At 32.8% G+C, this 18,490-nt stretch overlaps 2 protein-coding genes, 1 long non-coding RNA gene and 1 pseudogene across 4 annotated transcripts in view; 3 read left to right on the top strand and 1 right to left on the bottom strand.

The window, feature by feature from the left end:
* Positions 1-786: 786 nt before the first annotated feature.
* On the top strand, positions 787-2,081 carry LOC129316413 (1,4-dihydroxy-2-naphthoyl-CoA thioesterase 1-like). The gene is made up of 3 exons (XM_054960831.1): positions 787-1,199; positions 1,347-1,538; positions 1,753-2,081. Exons 1-3 carry the CDS (start codon positions 1,047-1,049, stop codon positions 1,903-1,905), a joined length of 498 nt encoding a protein of 165 aa, XP_054816806.1. The 5' UTR covers positions 787-1,046; the 3' UTR covers positions 1,906-2,081.
* A 6,822-nt stretch (positions 2,082-8,903) lies between these two features.
* Positions 8,904-10,967, top strand: LOC129316389 (uncharacterized). Its single transcript, XM_054960795.1, has 4 exons — positions 8,904-9,253; positions 9,384-9,506; positions 10,060-10,350; positions 10,680-10,967. The coding sequence occupies exons 1-4, from the start codon at positions 9,005-9,007 to the stop codon at positions 10,887-10,889; spliced, it is 873 nt and encodes a 290-aa protein (XP_054816770.1). The 5' UTR covers positions 8,904-9,004; the 3' UTR covers positions 10,890-10,967.
* Positions 10,968-11,848: 881 nt separating this feature from the next.
* Positions 11,849-13,962, top strand: LOC129316777 (uncharacterized; annotated as a pseudogene).
* A 14-nt stretch (positions 13,963-13,976) lies between these two features.
* The window catches only part of LOC129316390 (uncharacterized), a 32,384-nt gene continuing 27,870 nt past the window's right edge, over positions 13,977-18,490 (bottom strand). For both annotated transcript variants that reach the window (XR_008594784.1, XR_008594785.1), the window contains one exon: positions 13,977-14,278. This is a non-coding gene — a long non-coding RNA (uncharacterized LOC129316390). The remainder of the gene's footprint in view (positions 14,279-18,490) is intronic.

Raw genomic sequence — 18,490 nt, forward strand, 5'->3', positions numbered from 1 at the left:
GTCCATCCTTTATTTATTTTTTTTAAATAAAATCATTTGAATTTTTTGCATGTCATTCATTCATAATTAAAGTGGGTCTGTTTATTTATCAAGAATTTACGATAAAACGCATTGTTGCCTACTTATAAATGGCATGTATTTTACATTAATAGTGAACATGTTGACATTGGTCATTGTTTTTTGGATTAATCCTAAACCTGAAACGATTACACAAATAGAATCTTGGATTTTGAACTTTTAAAGTGTGTAGAAAAATTTTTCAATTTTGAGTGCAAAAAACCCCATCTTTAAGTTAAAAAAACAGTTCTATTTTTAAGGGTAAAGAGTAGCATCATATTAATGTGCAATTAAATCCCACAAATATAAAAATAACGACTGTTTTCTCCAATTTAACGGTGATATCTCAAGCACTCAGAATGTAGAAATTAAATTTTTTTTTATATTTTAAGAGTTTATGATTCAAGATGTTATTCGCATGATAATTTAAAATCTGAAATATTTATTACCTCTTGTTTTTTTAAAAAAAATTGATACTTTTAGTCGTGTGGGGGGGGGTTGCATGGGTTGACAATGAAATTAATATCTAGTAAAAAGATAAAATGGGCTAAGCCTTAACATTTTGAGCCCATGGCCCAATTCGAACCGAAACTCTATTTTGCGTAAAAAAACTGTTTTGTGTCTGTTTTTGTAAATGTCCTATTGAAAATAATTTTAAATTACATATTTTACCAGGGTGACCTTAATGGGCTTAAATTAATTGAGCCCTACTCCTCAGCGACGGCGAGTCAGAGCCTTGGAGAAGACAAAATGCTTCGGTGCCTCCTAAGCGGGATTACCGCTTACCAGTTTCTTTGATTATTGGGTTTGATCTTTTGATGGTGCTTTTACACGAAATTGAGATAGCATCTGGAAAAACCAAGATTTGATAGCTTTTTTGAGAATTTCCTTTCGAACTGTTACTATCAAACACACGAGTCAAAGACCGAGATGAAAATGAGACCGATTCATATCGAGGCTGAGCCTTGTAAGCATCTCTCTTGGATTGTATGATGGAGGACCAGTCGTCGTCGTCGTCGGCGGTCGCATCATCCAAGACCGCCGATCTGGATGCTCCCCTTCACGCAATCGGCTTTGAGATCGATGAGTTTTCGGCTCACAGGGTCACCGGCCGTCTTCCGGTCACCCTCAAGTGTTGTCAGGTCAATAATACGACGTGCTTCGCTCTGCTTCCCGATTCTCTTTTGCCAAACGTTCCTTTCTTTCATTAATCCGTTCGAATCATTCTTAAGAAGCCGAAAAAATAATGAATAAGTAGTTTAGTTACTAATTATGCACGAACGGTACAGGGATTCGGCGTCTTACACGGAGGCGTCTCTGCTATGATAGCAGAGGGTCTTGCAAGTCTTGGAGCTCACTTGGCAAGTGGGTTTCAAAGGATAGCCGGAATTCAACTCAGCACCAACCATGTGAGACCTGTTCAACTCGGTGACGTTGTTTATGCTGAAGCTACGCCTGTCAGTATTGGCAAAACCATTCAGGCAATTTCTCCTCACATTATCTCTCTTTCATTTTTCAATGAAATTGTGATGTGTTAAAAGAACATTTCTAAGAAGTGCGCATAGATGTTGAAGAAAAATTCATTTTTTTTTTCGTAAAAGAATTCCATAGTACGCATGGAGGGAATTTTGCTTAAAATTTTCTTCTATGATTGTTCAAGTAGTTCGTAAGGAGCTTGATGTTTAATTGGGGCAGGTTTGGGAGGTGCAACTATGGAAGACAGATCCTTCAAAGTCAAAGGACAAAGTCTTGGTGTCATCGTCGATAATGACTTTAATGTGCAACATTCCCGTTCCAGAGCATGCAAAAGCTAATATTACGAGGCTCAGGAAGCATGCCAAGCTGTGAAACTGACCGTGGTGTGGTGACATGTCATCAGACCAATAATAAGTCCCTTCATTTTCTGCATATGCTCAGTTATATAGCTAGACTATTTTGCTTAAAAATACATAATCTTGTGCATATTTGATTCTTTGATTAATGGGGAAAGATATTTCTACGAATTACCTGTTTGAAGTATATTATATGGCGATCTTGCGCTCGTTTCTATTCTCTGTAGTGATGCTACCAGGAGAGTTGATGTTATAGTTGCCCTGCCAACTAGGAGTCTGATGCACAAAATAACTCACAGAACAATTCCAATACTAATTTTTTTTTTTTGGACCAACAAGTCCAATGCTAAATTTGAATTCCAGTTTTAATCATAAGGTCAATGATATTGCAAGCACAAAGCTAGATATCAACCTCGCGCAGTAATAAAGAGAGAGAAGGATAGCAGAAGTGCAGAACATAAAAAGGAGAGTACAGGAATATAGAGAGCAGTGAATCTGACTTGCCCCGCTTTTGTTAATGGGATGTAATTTTTGAAGTATAGTTTTTTTGTTTGCAGTACTGGATATGGAAATTTTATTGAGTGCGTGGTGTTTATCCTTTTGTTAGATGCTCTGCTCACGCTTGCGCATTTATAAGGCCATTTTCCTTTGCCCTCCCATCACGTCCGTGCCCATTATAAAATTAGAAACCTTAAAAGTATACCAGTAAATTAGATAATTGTTTTTAAAATTTTACATCTTTTTTATATTTATTCTTATTTAATATAATGTCTTAATTAATTTTTTATTAATTTTGTCACTTTATTGGCTTTTTTTTTTGAAAACTTTCATTACTTTAAAAGTTTTAAAATGCCATCTTTTTTGAAAATATTTCTTTATATTTTTAAATGAAAGGGGTGTAAACTAAATTGCGGTTCAAACAAAAGGTATGTTTAATGTGTAAAATCTTCAAGACTGAGAAGAAGAACCATGATCAATCTTTTACACACTTGCACAATAAGTTGAATTATATATAAATTGTCAATAGAGATTGATTATTTGATTTCTTAAATCTATGCCTTGCACGTAAAGGAATATTTAATATATTAAAAAAAAAAGGCATTCACGTTTCATATAATATATATAGCAAGAATAATAAAGAGACAAATACTATAAATTAATTATCATTATTTTTTATTTTTAAAATTGAACAATAAATTCCTTTAAAATTGAAAATTACTTTATTCTATTAAACATAGTAAATATGTTTTTTTAATGAAATAAAATATTATACTCTCTCCGTTAAAAAATGTAAGACATTTTTAACAAAATCTCACTTTCAATGAAGTAGTTATCTACTTTCAAATTAACCTTATCTTTTCATATTTATCTTTATTAAACACTCTACAATAAATCGAAAGTCATTTATTAATAGGAATACTTTTGAAAAAAAAGATAATGATTACACTTCAAAAGATTAAAAATATTTTTTTATATTTTTAAACATTCAACTCCTCAAAAAATATTTTATATTTTTAAATAGAAGGAATATGTACTTTGGATTGAATCCATTTATAAATGCAGAAAATCTTCCAATTGGACCTAATTTAAGATAGTAATAATACTTTTGAAAAAAAAGGTAATGATTACACTTCAAAAGATTAAAAATATTTTTTTATATTTTTAAACATTCAATTCCTCAAAAAATATTTTATATTTTTAAATAGAAGGAGTATGTACTTTGGATTGAATCCATTTATAAATGCAGAAAATCTTCCAATTGGACCTAATTTAAGACAGTAATAATACTGGATATTTTATAACTATATGAAAAGTTAATTTATAATTTTATAATTTAACATGTATATATTTATTAAGAATAATATATTTTGTTATAAATTAAAATTTATAAATAAATGTCCGTTATTCAATTATAAATGCCTTCAGCTAAGTTGTATATAGGATTTGAGATTCGAGAGTATTTTATAAATGTTATGAGACATCTTAATAATAAATTCTTTCATATGAAATTTAGGTATAATTTTTCCCCAAAAAAAAATCGTGCACAGCAAATAAATTGGTTATATTGTTGTCAGAAATTATATTTCAAATTAGTTATATTTAAAATTTAAAATATTAGTTTTTGAATGACCGTGCCACGAGGTTCTCCCTTTGGAAGAATATATAAATTTATAATTTAATGGTTAATTGAATCCAGATTCCACAGCAGTGAATTATACGAAGCTCCATTCCATGTATCAAATTTTTGTGAATGATTTTTTCGTTTTAATTTATGGACATTCATTTCACAGATACAGATTATCACTATGGCAGATTATCTGAACCAAATTATCATTTTGGCAACGAAATCCCAGTGGCGTTGTCTCTCTCTGAGTCCGAGCACTGTGTGCTTTGGAGCTTCCTTTACTGCCAGTGTCCCACATATATAACTTCTCGCAAGCAACGAATCGACGATCAGCGACTGGATTCGCTATCCACAGCATTCAGCAACTCTTGCAATCTCTCCCCTCCTTGGGCACCCAGAAAATCAAGACACAGTAAATTCTTGAGCCTCACTAAAGCCGCAACTCTATCTCCAATATGATTTAAGGTTCTAAAATTTGTTGTGTCATCTTCAAGCCTTGTCAGCTCTCGATAATGTTGATGACGACGCTCACCCATTCGACTTCTATGACAAAGAGACTTTAATATTTTTTTTTGGTCCCATTTAATTGCTAGAATGGATTAAAAAAATAAAAAATAAAAATAAATTAGATTATCTTTTTAACCTTTTCCTTTATGATAAATATGATAAAACTCAATATTACACATGAGAATCATCATATCTTTAAAAAGCTTCATGAATCATAATTTTTAATCTCACAAATTAAATTACCTTTTCATAGTTCATAGTACATCTATTCCCTCTACATTTTGATCACCTTACTTTTACTTTTATTTTTTTTAATTCATTTTATTTTTTCATTTCTAGCAATCAAAGGAGTCATTATTCTTTTTGTTTAGTTGAATTATATATTATAGTCAGATTTAGGTGCTCAAGTTGAAGCAAATCCTGTAATTTCCTTTGATTGATTTGATTTTCACATTGCTGTTGCTATTCTCTCCTCTTTGATTCATATAACAATGCAATGTATACTCTAAGAACATCAGTTTTTTTTCCCTAGCTTATCCTTTGTTAGGTTGCTTAAAATGCGAGCAAAAGTAGACTGAAATATCAAGTGTTCGTGATATTTGATATTATTATACTCCTGCCTTTGCCTTTTACTTAATACATTGAAGCTAAAATTTAGGATTATTGCTTTGATTTGATCTTCTATTGCGCATTGTAATTTCAATCTGGCTGCTGAATTCATCTGTTGTCTTCATATACTAATTTAACCTAAAAGAGAATGTATTCCCAATCACAGAGAGAATCGTCAAGATCGTGTATTGGGTTCAATCAGTCTTGAAATGTTGGGAGAGGGGAGGATTATGACGGTACCAACTAATTTGGAGGCAAAGTAAAAAGCCACACGATACAGCTAAATTATTTAAATGTGGCAGTAGAATTGAAAAACAGGCAGGCCCAGCCCATATGTCTTTATTATTTTTTATTTTTTGGAATTTTTAAAAATTAAAAATTTTAATTATAATATTTCATATAGTTTTTAAAAATAAAAATTATAATGTTTAAAAATTAAAAATAAATAATAAAAATTCTAATTTTAAAGTATAAACATATATTTTAATGTTTAAATTCAATTTTAAAATTAAAAATATTTTATTTTTTAAGGAAAAATAAAAACAGACCTAAAAGAGCCATCGAAACCTGAGCCCGTTTTTTCAAAGCTTATCAAGGTCGAGCTTAAAAGCCTAATTTTTTTAAAAAATATCATTTTTTTCAAGCCTAAATCTTTATAAAAATAAGCTCAAACGGGAGGCCTTTCAGGCCCGGCCTTTATTCTCAACTCTATATGGTAGTGATTTTTTTTAACCCTAATTGTTTTTAGGATAAACTCACTTTGAGCCCCATAACATAAAATTTTGCATTTAAGGCTTAATATAATATGAAAACTCTTTGCTGGCCCAAAAGCCTTAAGTGAATATATTATATATATTTTAATGAAAAATGACGCATTTACTCTTAGACATTTTATCATCAATTACAAGACATTGTATTGAGAATTTATAGACATTTTGTTGTGCATTCATGAATATTCTATTGTTCTTTCACCCTACACGACTTGTACATTTTAAGTTGAATCATTTTCACTAGACCAATTGTGCATTATAAGACATTGTGTTGAGATTTTATGGATATTGTGTTGTGCATTACTAGGCATATGTTATTCTTTCATCCTGTATTACTTTAAATTATTTTTACTAGATCAATTATACATTACAAGACATTGAGTTGATATTTATGGATATTTTGTTGTGCATTCATAGAAAGAGAGAGGGCAAATGTGTCTTGTAACATCCCAATTTAAATTTTAATAGTTAATTTGGGTTAATAAAAATTTAAAAAAAAATATTTAGAGGTAAGCAAAATTAGTAGAAGATGATTATTAAATCTAACTTAGGATATAATTCTAACTTAAAATTAAAAAAATTAAAAAATAATAAAAAAATATTATTAAATTATTATTATAAAAAAAGAAAAGGTATTTCAAAAAAAGGAAGAAGAAGAAGAAGAACGAGTTTGCTTTCGGCGGCCGCGTAATGATTACATATAAAATAATAAAAAAAGAGAGAGAGGAAAGAAGAAATAATAAAAAAATGTGGGACCCACTGAATTTTTATAAAAACTCACCTGTTTTCTTCGTTTCTTCATTTCTCCTTCCTTTTTCATTTCTCTTCGTGCATGAACAGAGGGGCGACGGTGCACAAGTTCGCCGGTGCTGGGTTTTAAGGTAAGAGTTTTTAATAAGATATTTAGGGTGTGATTTCAAACTTTTTAAGATTAAGTATGTGTTCTAAAAATTTTTCTTAGTGATCCTTCCTCTTTGATTTCTGATTTTGTAGTGGTAGAAAATTTAGGATCTGGAAGAGGATGAATTTATGTTGAATAAATATGGTTTATGAGGTTGTTTGTAGTATAATAAATGTTCTAGAGTATAAATTTATTGATGATCTTTGAATTTGTGGCTTACGGATCAAATTCTAAACTAAATCTGAAAATATATGTTAATTTATTGAGGTTTAGATAATTATTTGGGATAAGAAATGAATTATTATAGTTATAGGATTATAATTCTAAGCTAGAGACTCAATTTTTAATTTTTGGGTATTTTAGGTACGAATTTATGAAATAAAAAGAAAATTTTGATAATAAAAATTAGTTTAGAAGTTGATTTTTAGATTATTAATGTTTATTGATAATTAAAAGAGGAGTCAAAAATTTTACTTAATAGTGTTGACTCTAGATTTGTATTAAGATTGAGATTAGAAATTATGTTATATTTTTAATTCTATTATTAGAATTATTTTATTAGTTTCAAAAATTGAAACTAATATTTATAAATAATATGTTATTTGTAGATTGTATTATTGGTGAAGATTGTGGTGGGAGAGAAATTATAAGGAATAATTTATTGAAAAAGCCACGAGGTAACCATGCTTTTAATTTGTGATTAGTGTTACTTCATGTTAATTGGGTGATTATTGAGAAAATTATGAATTTTGTAATATTGTATAATTGTGCAACATTATTATGAATTTGTTTGATTATTGTGGGAGGTGTTGGGAGACTTGCTATTATTGTTGTATTTATGTGCCACGTGGTACGCCCCTATTGGAGCTCAATAGGTGGTTTGTAAGGGCTCGAGCTAATCTACCTTTGGCCGGGTAATTTAGCACCGAGTGAGGTCTACGGCTTGAGGTTAATGGAGGAATATAAGGATGATTGTTTGTGTGTATTGTAATATTTCTTATATTTTGTTAAAATTATATTATTTTTAATTCTCACTTAGTAAGCACACACTTAACTGTTTGTATACACTATCATAAATTGGCTTTGGTTACTGAAACTTTTGAGTTTCATTATGTGGTTAACAATTTTCAGGAGAAGAGCCACAAGTGACACGTGAGGAGTCCCAGAGGCTTAATGGCATGGATCCACTGTCTCTTTTGGGTATTTGATTTATGATTTATAATGTGTTATATTGTCAATATTAGAACTTTTTGTTTATTGACAATTATATGAATATATAAATGTAATCATGCCTTTCAAACTATTTCTATTTTTGGTATACTTTGGATGATTGTAATTTTAATATTTGATTTACTTTGGATTGGTTAAAATGGCATGATTATGAGGCCAAATAACTGGCTTGTGTTGAAAATTGACTAAATTGTTCATTTTACTTGTTGGGAGTATAACGATGGACAAATGTAATTTAGTTTACTTGTTGGGAGTATAAGAATAGATAAATGTGATTTAACCTAATGACATGTAGGAGGTAAAAATTTATCTGAAATGTTATATTGTGTGAGTTGAAGCCAATTATAAAATATTTTATATTGAAATTATTGATATAAAAATATGTTGGGTGGCTGTAACCCAACTATGGTTGAGTTAAATTATTTAAAAAAAAAAAATTGGTGTGTTACATGTCTTTTCTCCTTAAAATATATTCCCACTTAATGCCTTGAGCCTACAGAGATTTTTCAAATTATATGGGTCTTAAATATAAATTTTCGTGTTTTGGGGGCCTAAGTGAGATTTTCCCTTATTTTTACCTCACATGTCCCTGACACAAATAAGATAGTTTTCCTTATAAGAAATTATGATGTAGATATCTAAAAGAATCAGATAACATGTCCTTTTGATATGATAAAAAAGGACAACTTAATCAGATGATTTGTTAAGTTTTCTAGGACTCATTTTAAAATGAAAAAAAAGTAATTTGTGTTTAGAATCTCATGGGGGTTAGGTTGGATTACCCATTTTTCACTAATTTAGAATCTGGTAAAAAAAGAGATGAGGGGACAATGATTGATGAATTGCTATAGTAGCAGAGATGCCCATAAAATTACAATCTGGCTATTTATTCCCCACAAGAATTTTGATACATTCATCCTTCTGCAGGCCAATATCTGAAAATACGCCAAGATCAACAGCACAGAAAATCAAAATGGATCTAGCACAGCTTGTTTTGTTGGGATCAACTATCTGTGTCATGCTTACAGAACACTTCTCTATGAAGTTACTCGCTGAACATGTTCTGAACTGGAAGAAGCCAAAGGAGCAGAAAGCCATAGTAATAATCATCCTTATGGCCCCGATATATGCTGTAGAGTCCTATGTTGGTTTGATAAACTTCTCTGGAAGCAAAGCATTCTTTACAGTCTTGGACTCGATCAAAGAGTGTTATGAGGCTTTGGTAAGATTTTTACCCCTGAAATGTTTACGTTGGGAAATCCAACTTGTACTTTGGTGTTAATTTTATGCAAAATTTTTGTAGGTGTTTTTAAATTTGAAGTATTGCAACTTACTCCGTTAGTTTTGTACAGGTGATTGCCAAGTTCTTGGCTCTAATGTACAGCTACCTGGGCATATCTCTGAGCAAGAACATTGTGCCAGATGAGATCAAAGGACGAGGGATTCATCATTCATTTCCAATGACTTTTTTTATGGTGAATAATACTCATCAAACTTCATTGATATTCTGATCAGCAATGTCATCATGCCTTTTGTCATGACATCTTGTTGCTGACGATAGGTTATACAGACAAAAGCAAATTTGGGAAATGTGGATTTATGGTCTCCGAGGCCATTTTTCTTGAGAAAAGGGCGCTCTATCCCTTAGCAAGTTGGGCAGCAACATTTCTTGTTGCTGTCTGTGACTAAGTCAGTCAGTATTGATCCATTTGCATGATTGGACATTTGGGGTCAAATTAACGCCGATAGATTTTTCTTTTTCATTTCATGGCAATGCCTTCGTTTGGGTCATAGACATTGCAAGAAGAAAACTTCATAAGATGAATGGCCTTCGGAAGTCATCGTAAAGATATGTAGAACAGCCACTGACAACTCAGCTTTTTTCTCTTTTCTGCATCATGCTATCGCATGATATACATGATGCATCATTTAGAAATTTAACTAATCACTGTTCTCGTTTTACTTCGTTGACTATAATATGTCAACATATAGATGTGAATTTTAATGCGTCATGGCCATCCTATGCAGCACCATACTGGTCATCTGAACCAGCATACGCTGAAGCTTCTCAAGTATTGGACTTGGCAATTTGTTGCGATCCGCCCTGTGTGCTCCGTCTTGATGATAACTCTACAGTATTTAGGAGTATATCCTAGTTGGGTCAGCTGGACATTCACAATCATTCTAAATGTTTCAGTGACGCTGGCACTATATTCCCTTGTTGTGTTCTATCATATGTTTGCAAAAGAGCTGGCACTCCATAACCCTCTTGCCAAATTTTTATGCATAAAAGGAATTGTCTTTTTCTGCTATTGGCAGGTACTTTTCTATCATTCTATGCTCTTCCGTCACTCTGAGTCATGATTAGTCATGGAGTAAATTAATATTTGGGTTTATTTAGATTTAGTCCATATAGGAGATAAATGCTCTATAAATTCATAAAAACGCACATCTTTCAGGGATTCAAAAGCTTTGTAAATTCTCGAACTCGTGGGATCTTGATCTAGACTAGGAAAATGAAATTATTTAGAAATCTAACAGTAATGCCACTACATTTCTCAGTTCGTGGATGCATGAAAGATGAAACTGTTTGAACTAAGATGTCTTGTAGTATTTAATTTGACAGTTAAGGTTTTTTAATTTTTCAGGGCATAGCACTTCAAATCTTGGCAGCATTGGGAATAATCCGATCCCTTTATTCGTGGCTGGATGTGGAGCGCATAGAGGAAGGCTGGCAAAACATGTTGGTCTGTATTGAAATGGTTTTCTTCTCCGCCTATCAGCAATATGCATACAGTGCCGCACCTCACAAAGATGATAACAGTAGTGGTGAAGCTATAGATAAGAAGGCAAACTGATTCTTGTAGTGCACCCACACCGTAACTGTGCCAGTTATGATCTTCTTTGTGCTTGCTATTATCACTGTCTAATTTTATTGCATCTTCCTGCCTAAAATTGGTTACATAATTTGGAACACAGATGTCTAGTTAGATGTACCCAAAGGGCTCTGCTTTATTTTGTCGCAGGTTGGGATAAAATTTCTCTCCCTCAATGTTAAGCTGCTAAGCATCCTAGAAGGCATACTCTACTCTGTAGTGCTTTCTCTGTTGTAGCTTGTAGGACTTGTGGCGTGACGTTTTTTTCGATGAGTAACCAGGAGAAAATTAAGGTCCTGGTTATTAGAAATGATTGGAATGAAATGGACAGAAAAAAATAAGATAATTAAAAAGGATAGGTAAATTATATTTACAAAAGAGAAGGGTAATTAGCTCATAAGGTTAGAGAATTATGATTTATGAAATTTTTAGAGGATGTGACATTTCTCACATTTATAATATATATTAATAATTTTATCATACTTACCATAAGATAAAAGGGTAATGTAATTCATTTTTATTTTAATTTTTTAATACATTTCATTTAATGTTTTTCTAGCAATTAAACGTGACCTAAATGACTTTTTTGGGGTTTGTTTGTCTATAGGAGTTTATATAATCAAATCAAATTGATCATTCCTTGCAAAATCGATCATCAATGACTATAATTGAAGGCTCAATTTTTTTTTAAACTATACTTCATTAGACTGTCAAGCTTCATTAAAGAGAGAAAAATCAGATGATGATAAGTTAAAATATCAAGAACAATTATTAATGTTTTTTTAGTTAATTTGAGATTTGGTAATGGTAAAAACAAAAAACCAAAAACTTGTGACGATTGCAAAGTCTGGTTCACATTATTTGCGTGGCAGGTACAGAATCCACTCACTAAACGCCGTGGTTATGGTTATAGAAAACTTGGCCCTCTTACAGATAATAGTGGATTGTGTAAAGAGCTCTCTCGCATATTCTTCATCGTTAGCTCGGTCATCTCTACTCACTCTCTCAGTTCTCGACACTCCAAAACAGCGCTCAGAAGCATGGAGGCGTGGACAACTGTGTCTTGCCAAGCCCCGAATCTTGCTCATCTCTTTTCTCCCAAGTCAACTTCCCTCCTTCATCGCCACAGTTTCGCTAGCGACGAACGTATCTTCCTTTCACATTTTCCCTCCACTAATAATTTCATCTTTCTCTTTACAATTACAATCTCCTATTCTCGTTGCTCGACTTGGTTGTATAGTATTGGTTAATGAAAAGTTATATAAGATCAAGGTGATTTTGAAATAAAAGCATTATTTACAATCTCAAGACATGGACTAAAGATACTTTCTTGCAAATTCTAAAAAGAACTATAATACTTCAATTTTTAAAAAAACTTTTCCACATGCTCATCTATTTTATTTATAAGAAAAAGAAAATATTTATTTTTGTTCAATTTATAAGACATTTCAATAATTATTGTGTCTATATTTCATCATTTTGCCCCTATTAAATGTTAGAAAGATTGTTAAATATTAGATTATTATATTATTAAAATATGTATATTTAATCGGGAATAAAATTAATAATTATTAAATTTTTAAAAAATATAACTTTAGTGTCTATACTTTGCTCAAATTTTGTTACAAGTTTCTTTATTTTTTTATTTTAAATCTCTATATTTTTATTTTTTAATGTTATAGGTACCTATAATAGAATCTAAAACAATGAAAAAAGTGTGGGAACCTATAATAAAATTTAAGCAAAGTGCAATAATCCAAAATTATATTTTTTTCTAAATTTTTTAGACAAAATTAATGACATTTAAAATTTTCCTTAATTTCTGTGAAAATGATGAACATAATAAATAACACTAGAGAGAGTACTTTCTTTGTATTTGAATATAGGAGAATTTTAAATTAGTTGATTATAATAATTCTGTTTGAAATTAAAATGTTTAAATTAAAATACCCATATAATTAATGTTTATCATTTTTTCCTAATTCAATGATACTATTTATTTATGAAGGATAATTTGGAAAAAAAAATACAATTAATGCTTTTGAAATTTATAATTTTGTTTATAATAAAAAAATATGACAGTTTTTCTTATATTTGAAAATAAAATAGTGTTCAATAACTTTCTTAAATTTAGAGGCAAAATTGAAAAGTAAATTACTTCTAAGACAATTTTATTGTTTTAAACTATCGGAATAAGTTACTTAGAAGTGATTTATAATTTAAAATTAAAAAAAAGCACGCCATATCAATGATGATAGTATAATTGTCGGCTTCTTTATTTTCGGCAACGCATAGAATTTTTTAGCTTCCTTGCTAAGATGACACGAGTAACGTCCTTTACCGCAACACAGGAAGATATCATTGTGTTGAAACTCGAAAAAGTTACAAATTTAATTCTCGAACAGTGCTATGCTTGCATAGCTTGTTGTGGAACAGAGAGAGAGAGAGAGAGAAAGAAACTAAGAAAGATGAAATAAGCAACGTTTGTTCTAGTTCTAGTTTAATTTGTCAAAATCCTGCATGACCTTGTGCTGGTTGGTTGGGTTTTCGATGTTGAGCAAAACCTGTTCTAAAACGGGTTAAATTTTATAAGCTATTGCTGCAAGTGATATGGCTAATGAAGTGGAAGGACTGGTTACATTTCTGAGAGATCACGTTGAAATGCTGCAGATCATCATGGACCTCCGAAGGTGAATTTTTGGCAGGACCCAATGAATCTAAGTGGAAAGAACACGTGAGTCTACAAGTTTAAAGTTATCGTGCATGTTTTTGGTCGCCTCATGACTTAATATGATATAATGAGATTTATTCATAGTAAAACCTTGAACGTTTCACCAAGTTTTCTACAATTTTTAAAGCTCTCGTGCATGTTTTTGGTCGCCTCATGGCTTAATATGATATAATGAGATTTATTCAAAGTAAAACCTTGAACGTTTCACCAAGTTTTCTGCTGTTGCAGCTTGTTATTGTTTCCTTAACTGGATTGGGTTTACTCTTCTACGGTGGATACAAGTTTTTCACCGGAGGCAACGACAAGAAAGAAGAGGTACTTTAATCCACCTGTAAACAAGATACATTTGTTGCCTTTGCATATACTCATTTGTTTCTTTCTAAATAGATTAAATGCCCGAGATTAAATACCCGTTGTCTTGAACAACAAAGTCTAAATTCTTAAATTTAGATATATATATATATATATATAATTTGGCTGGAACGGGTAAACATGAATAAACAACGGTTGAAGAAGATAATATTAAATTATATGAATTCACCTAATCAAAACAGAATAAAAAGAATGATATTATTAGTTAGTTACCTGATTCAAACAGAGCAAAGAACCCAAGGTCACATCTATCTCAGATTGGTCCTTCCTGAAACATTTCAAATGCAAATTCAGTAGCTGTTTTTCCTAAACTTACCGAGCCAAAACGCAACAAGACTCAAGCAAGTCTACCAAACTATACTATCATAAGTTCGTATTTCCAGCAACAGGCAGTCCAAAAGATTTGATTTTTTTTTAATTTCAATGCTTTAAGAGGTTCTTTTTTATTATTAGACAGCAAAAATATTTACGTTAAAATAGTAAATTAAGGATCAAAGATGATAGCAACAAAATTTAGCCCCAACAAAAAAGGAATGTTGGATTCCAGTAAGTTATGGGGCTTCTTTATGGAAGACTCAATTCAAAGAAAATAAGGTAATGGATTGGAATAAGCTAGGGATTAATGGATGGAAAAAATACGGAAATGCATTTTACGCCTGGCAGCATATGATAGAAAAAATAATTCAAACAAAATTATTAAAAATACACAAATCATATAGTTTGTTTTGGCAAAGTCACGAATGATAAGACTATCAAATCCAAAATCTACCCAATGTAGGAACAGAAATAGCAAAGAAACCAATCCATTACTTGAAGCTAACACCACAGAAAAGTGGAAATGATTTGTGCTTGGATTGAAAACTAGCTAGTGTCATTGAACTCAAACCTAAAGGCATAAAAATTCATATTCATAGTATTCTTAAACTTGCTAGCAGATCACAGAAAACATGGATTCAGATATACAACAGTAGCATATTTTAAAGCAAAATAATTGGCATGTGTTTAGCACGTGCTGTCATTTAGCCAACTAATTGAAGATGTTGAAACGTAGTTTGGTTTGATTTATTTTCAGGGTTTATGTCCCCAACACGTGTCAGTTGTTAGTGGATTATGCTTATGCTGTTTTATTTGCTATGTAGCCCATGTATTATTTAATAACCAAGAATTATCATTTTTAGAACATAGAATCAGTTATGTGATCAACAGCTAGAGCAGAATAAACGCTACCACTTACAATTATAATCTATATATAGAGAAATATAGGTCTTATAGATTAATAAGAACCCACATGATAACTGAGCAAACAAGACATGAGTTCAATCAGCTATAGCTATTTCAAAATTGTGGGAGCTAATTTCCAAAAATAAGAGCAAAAAAGAATAAAATGAAATCAATTCTAATAATGAAGTGCTTTGGGACATCAATTGATTCTGATTTCTGAGAACTTATTCTGCAACTGTTGGGCCACCCAACATTTGGGCCGTGTTTACACAAGGAAGCCCAACAGAAACATCCAGGAGAAGAGTGAGCAAGGGCATAGTGGGAAGGGCACAACAAATAACGGTGCCTGACCTTGTCAGAGTAGTCAGTGGTGTAAAAAGGGAGCGGGGAATGACAGACGGGGAGGACAGTAGTATCATGTTAGTGGAGAGGGTCTAGTCTCTCGAAAACCAGGTTATGTGTGAGGTCTTTCTTGTTCTTGTTCTTGGTTAAGGATTGAGTAGGAGTATTGTGTGAGTGCTGATTAGTGGCTGTATTCTCTACATTTTCCCTTTGTAGTAAAGGATACCCAGTAAATTTATCTCTTTGTTCACCTGATTATCATTTCCTTTATCTGCTATTGTTGTTAGTCCTATCATTTTGGTATCAAAGCGAGCTATTTTGGGGCATGGTTAATACTAGAATGGAGGGAAGAGTTGAGCATTTGGAACGAGTAGTGAAACAAATGCAGAGGAAACAATGGAAAATCACGGAAAAACTTACCAGTGTTGAGGTTACTACGACGCTCATCTTATGTTAGTTGGAAGAGTTGAGGAAGGCATATGAAGCTGCCTAAGAAGCACCGATACGGGTACGAGTGTCGGGTACGATACGATATGATACACGGATACGGCTATTTTTTAAAATTTTAGGATACGGGTACGGCTATATAAATAATTAAATATTAAATATTTGGATGTCTAAAAATACAATTTCAAGATGTCTAATGCCATCATAAAATATAATACAATAAATAGTTAAGTACTTAAACACTATCAAGTAGCAAAAAATAACTATCAACTTAAAGTAATTCTAATAAAAATTTTAACATGAAGAGAGCCAATAAAAATTTAAAATAAATCAATGTTTAACTCAATAAAATAATCCATTTAAATAAAAAAAGTTTAAATCAGTAATTCAATATTAAAATTTAAAAAACTTATCAATTGCTCTGCCTCTCTCGGTTTAGCAGTGAAAAATTGAGCAATAAATATTCATTATCCAGCAATGCAATAATCCCAATAAATATCCATCAGGCAGCAGCACAACATTGAACAATAAATAAGTGAAGAGCAGAAGAGATGGAGACGAGGTCGAAGACGCTGAGGTAAAGCTCAGATTGAAGCTGAATAAATTACCAAGATTGAAGTTGAAGATTGAAGACTGAAGAATGATGAGGTTGAAGACGCGAGAGTGAGGTAGCGTGCGAAGTGAGAAGTGAAAACGCAGCGTGTGAAGTGAGAAGTGAAAACGCGTTTGACTCAAAACGATACAGGGTTGAAGAACAATACAGCGGTCGACACAGGCAGTGAGCGACAGAGCAGAAAACGCGAGAAAGGGGTCAACTGGAGCTGAAAATCTTAGGGCATTGGGTTTCTGGAGTTGGGACTGAGTAAAAAGAGGTGAAAAACGCAGAGTTTCATGTCAGCCCGCGTCCGACCCGTGTCCGCCCTCGTCAACCCGTCTCAACCCGCATCTGCCTGTGTCCGCAGGAAACTAGGAAAAGGGACACGCCATTCCCCCGTCCTTATCCGACACAGACACGCCAGCCATTTTCACATATCAGTGCTTCTAAGGAAGCTGCCAACCTACCACCTCTTCTTCCTCCACCACTGTCGGAGGATGGACTAAGAAATGAAACTAGATATATAGAGGGGTTCAATACCGAGGATCGTGAAGGAACAAGGCAGAATGAAGGCTTCAAGCATCGTCGACTCGAGCCCCCTATTTTTGACGGTGAAGACTCATTAGGGTGGAACAATATTTCATAATGAGTTGGGGAAGCTAAGAAGCTAGATGATGCTATGGTGAGTTTAGAGGGCAAAACTATGACATGGTTTCAATGGCTCAAGATGTGTACCCTTATGCATTCATGGCAGGAATTCAAAAAAGAAGTGATCAGCAGGTTTCATTGTCAGTAGCTGGGGGTGAACACAAATGAATTTTAGCACTTAAGTAAGAGGAAACCGTTGTTGTGTTCAGGGAAAAGTTTGAATTACTCTCTGCCCCTTTATCCATGGTACCCAATAAGATGCTAATGGGGACTTTTGTTAATGGCTTGAATGAAGAAATCAGGGCTGATGTATGACTAATGCATCCTAAGAGTTTTAAGGAACTCATGGATTATGCCGGTCAAGTAGAAGATAGAAATAAAATTAAGGAGAGAGTACTAGAAAAGAAGAGGAGTAAGACGGTGAAGTCAATGTTGGGGAACCGTTGGAGTGACGCTAAGGCACTGACACCTAAATTCAATGTTGTTGAGACTGTTCGGAATAAGGAGAAACATGTACCAATAGCTTTATATGTCCTTGGAGCTGTCGATGACTACTGCCGTGGGGATTATGAGCATAAGGATGCTAAAGATGACTGGGAAAACTCATGGGTGTGACGTCTTAGTGCTCATTGATTGTGGTGCCACACATAACTTCATGGCTACCACACTAGTGGATGAACTTTAGATTCCTACTCAAGTTGTCAAGAAGTACACGCTTACTATTAGGAATGGGAGGAAGGTTGTCTCAAATCTCAAATGTCTCGTGATGGAATTAGAGATTCAGGGCATGCAGATTAAACAATCCTTCTATCCTTTTAATCTGGGCAATGTGAATCTTGTGTTGGGAGTTGAATGGTTAGAGTCACTTGGAGAAACATGTATGAATTAGAGACATCTTTATATGAAGGTCAAGATGGGGTGCCAATAGCTTTGCCTCAAGGGAGACCCCACCTTGACCCAATCCCAGGTTTCACTCAAATCAATCAAGAAGGCTGTCCCAGGTTTCGCTCAAATCAATCAAGAAGGCTGTCAAAAAGAGAGGGGTTGGGTACATCATTGAGTTGGCGTTATTGCAACAGCACGAAGTTGCAGCTCAACCCATTATCCAAAGGGAAGAATATGAGATACTTAAAGAATTTTCTGTGGTTTGCAATCTTGTCAAAGGATTACCCCTAAGGCGCACCTAGGATCATGCTATTACTATAAAAGATGGTTTGCAACCTGCAA

Source organism: Prosopis cineraria, unplaced genomic scaffold (assembly GCF_029017545.1).
Source record: "Prosopis cineraria cultivar Desert tree isolate PC_DT_omini unplaced genomic scaffold, ASM2901754v1 PC7, whole genome shotgun sequence".
NCBI lineage: Eukaryota > Viridiplantae > Streptophyta > Magnoliopsida > Fabales > Fabaceae > Prosopis > Prosopis cineraria.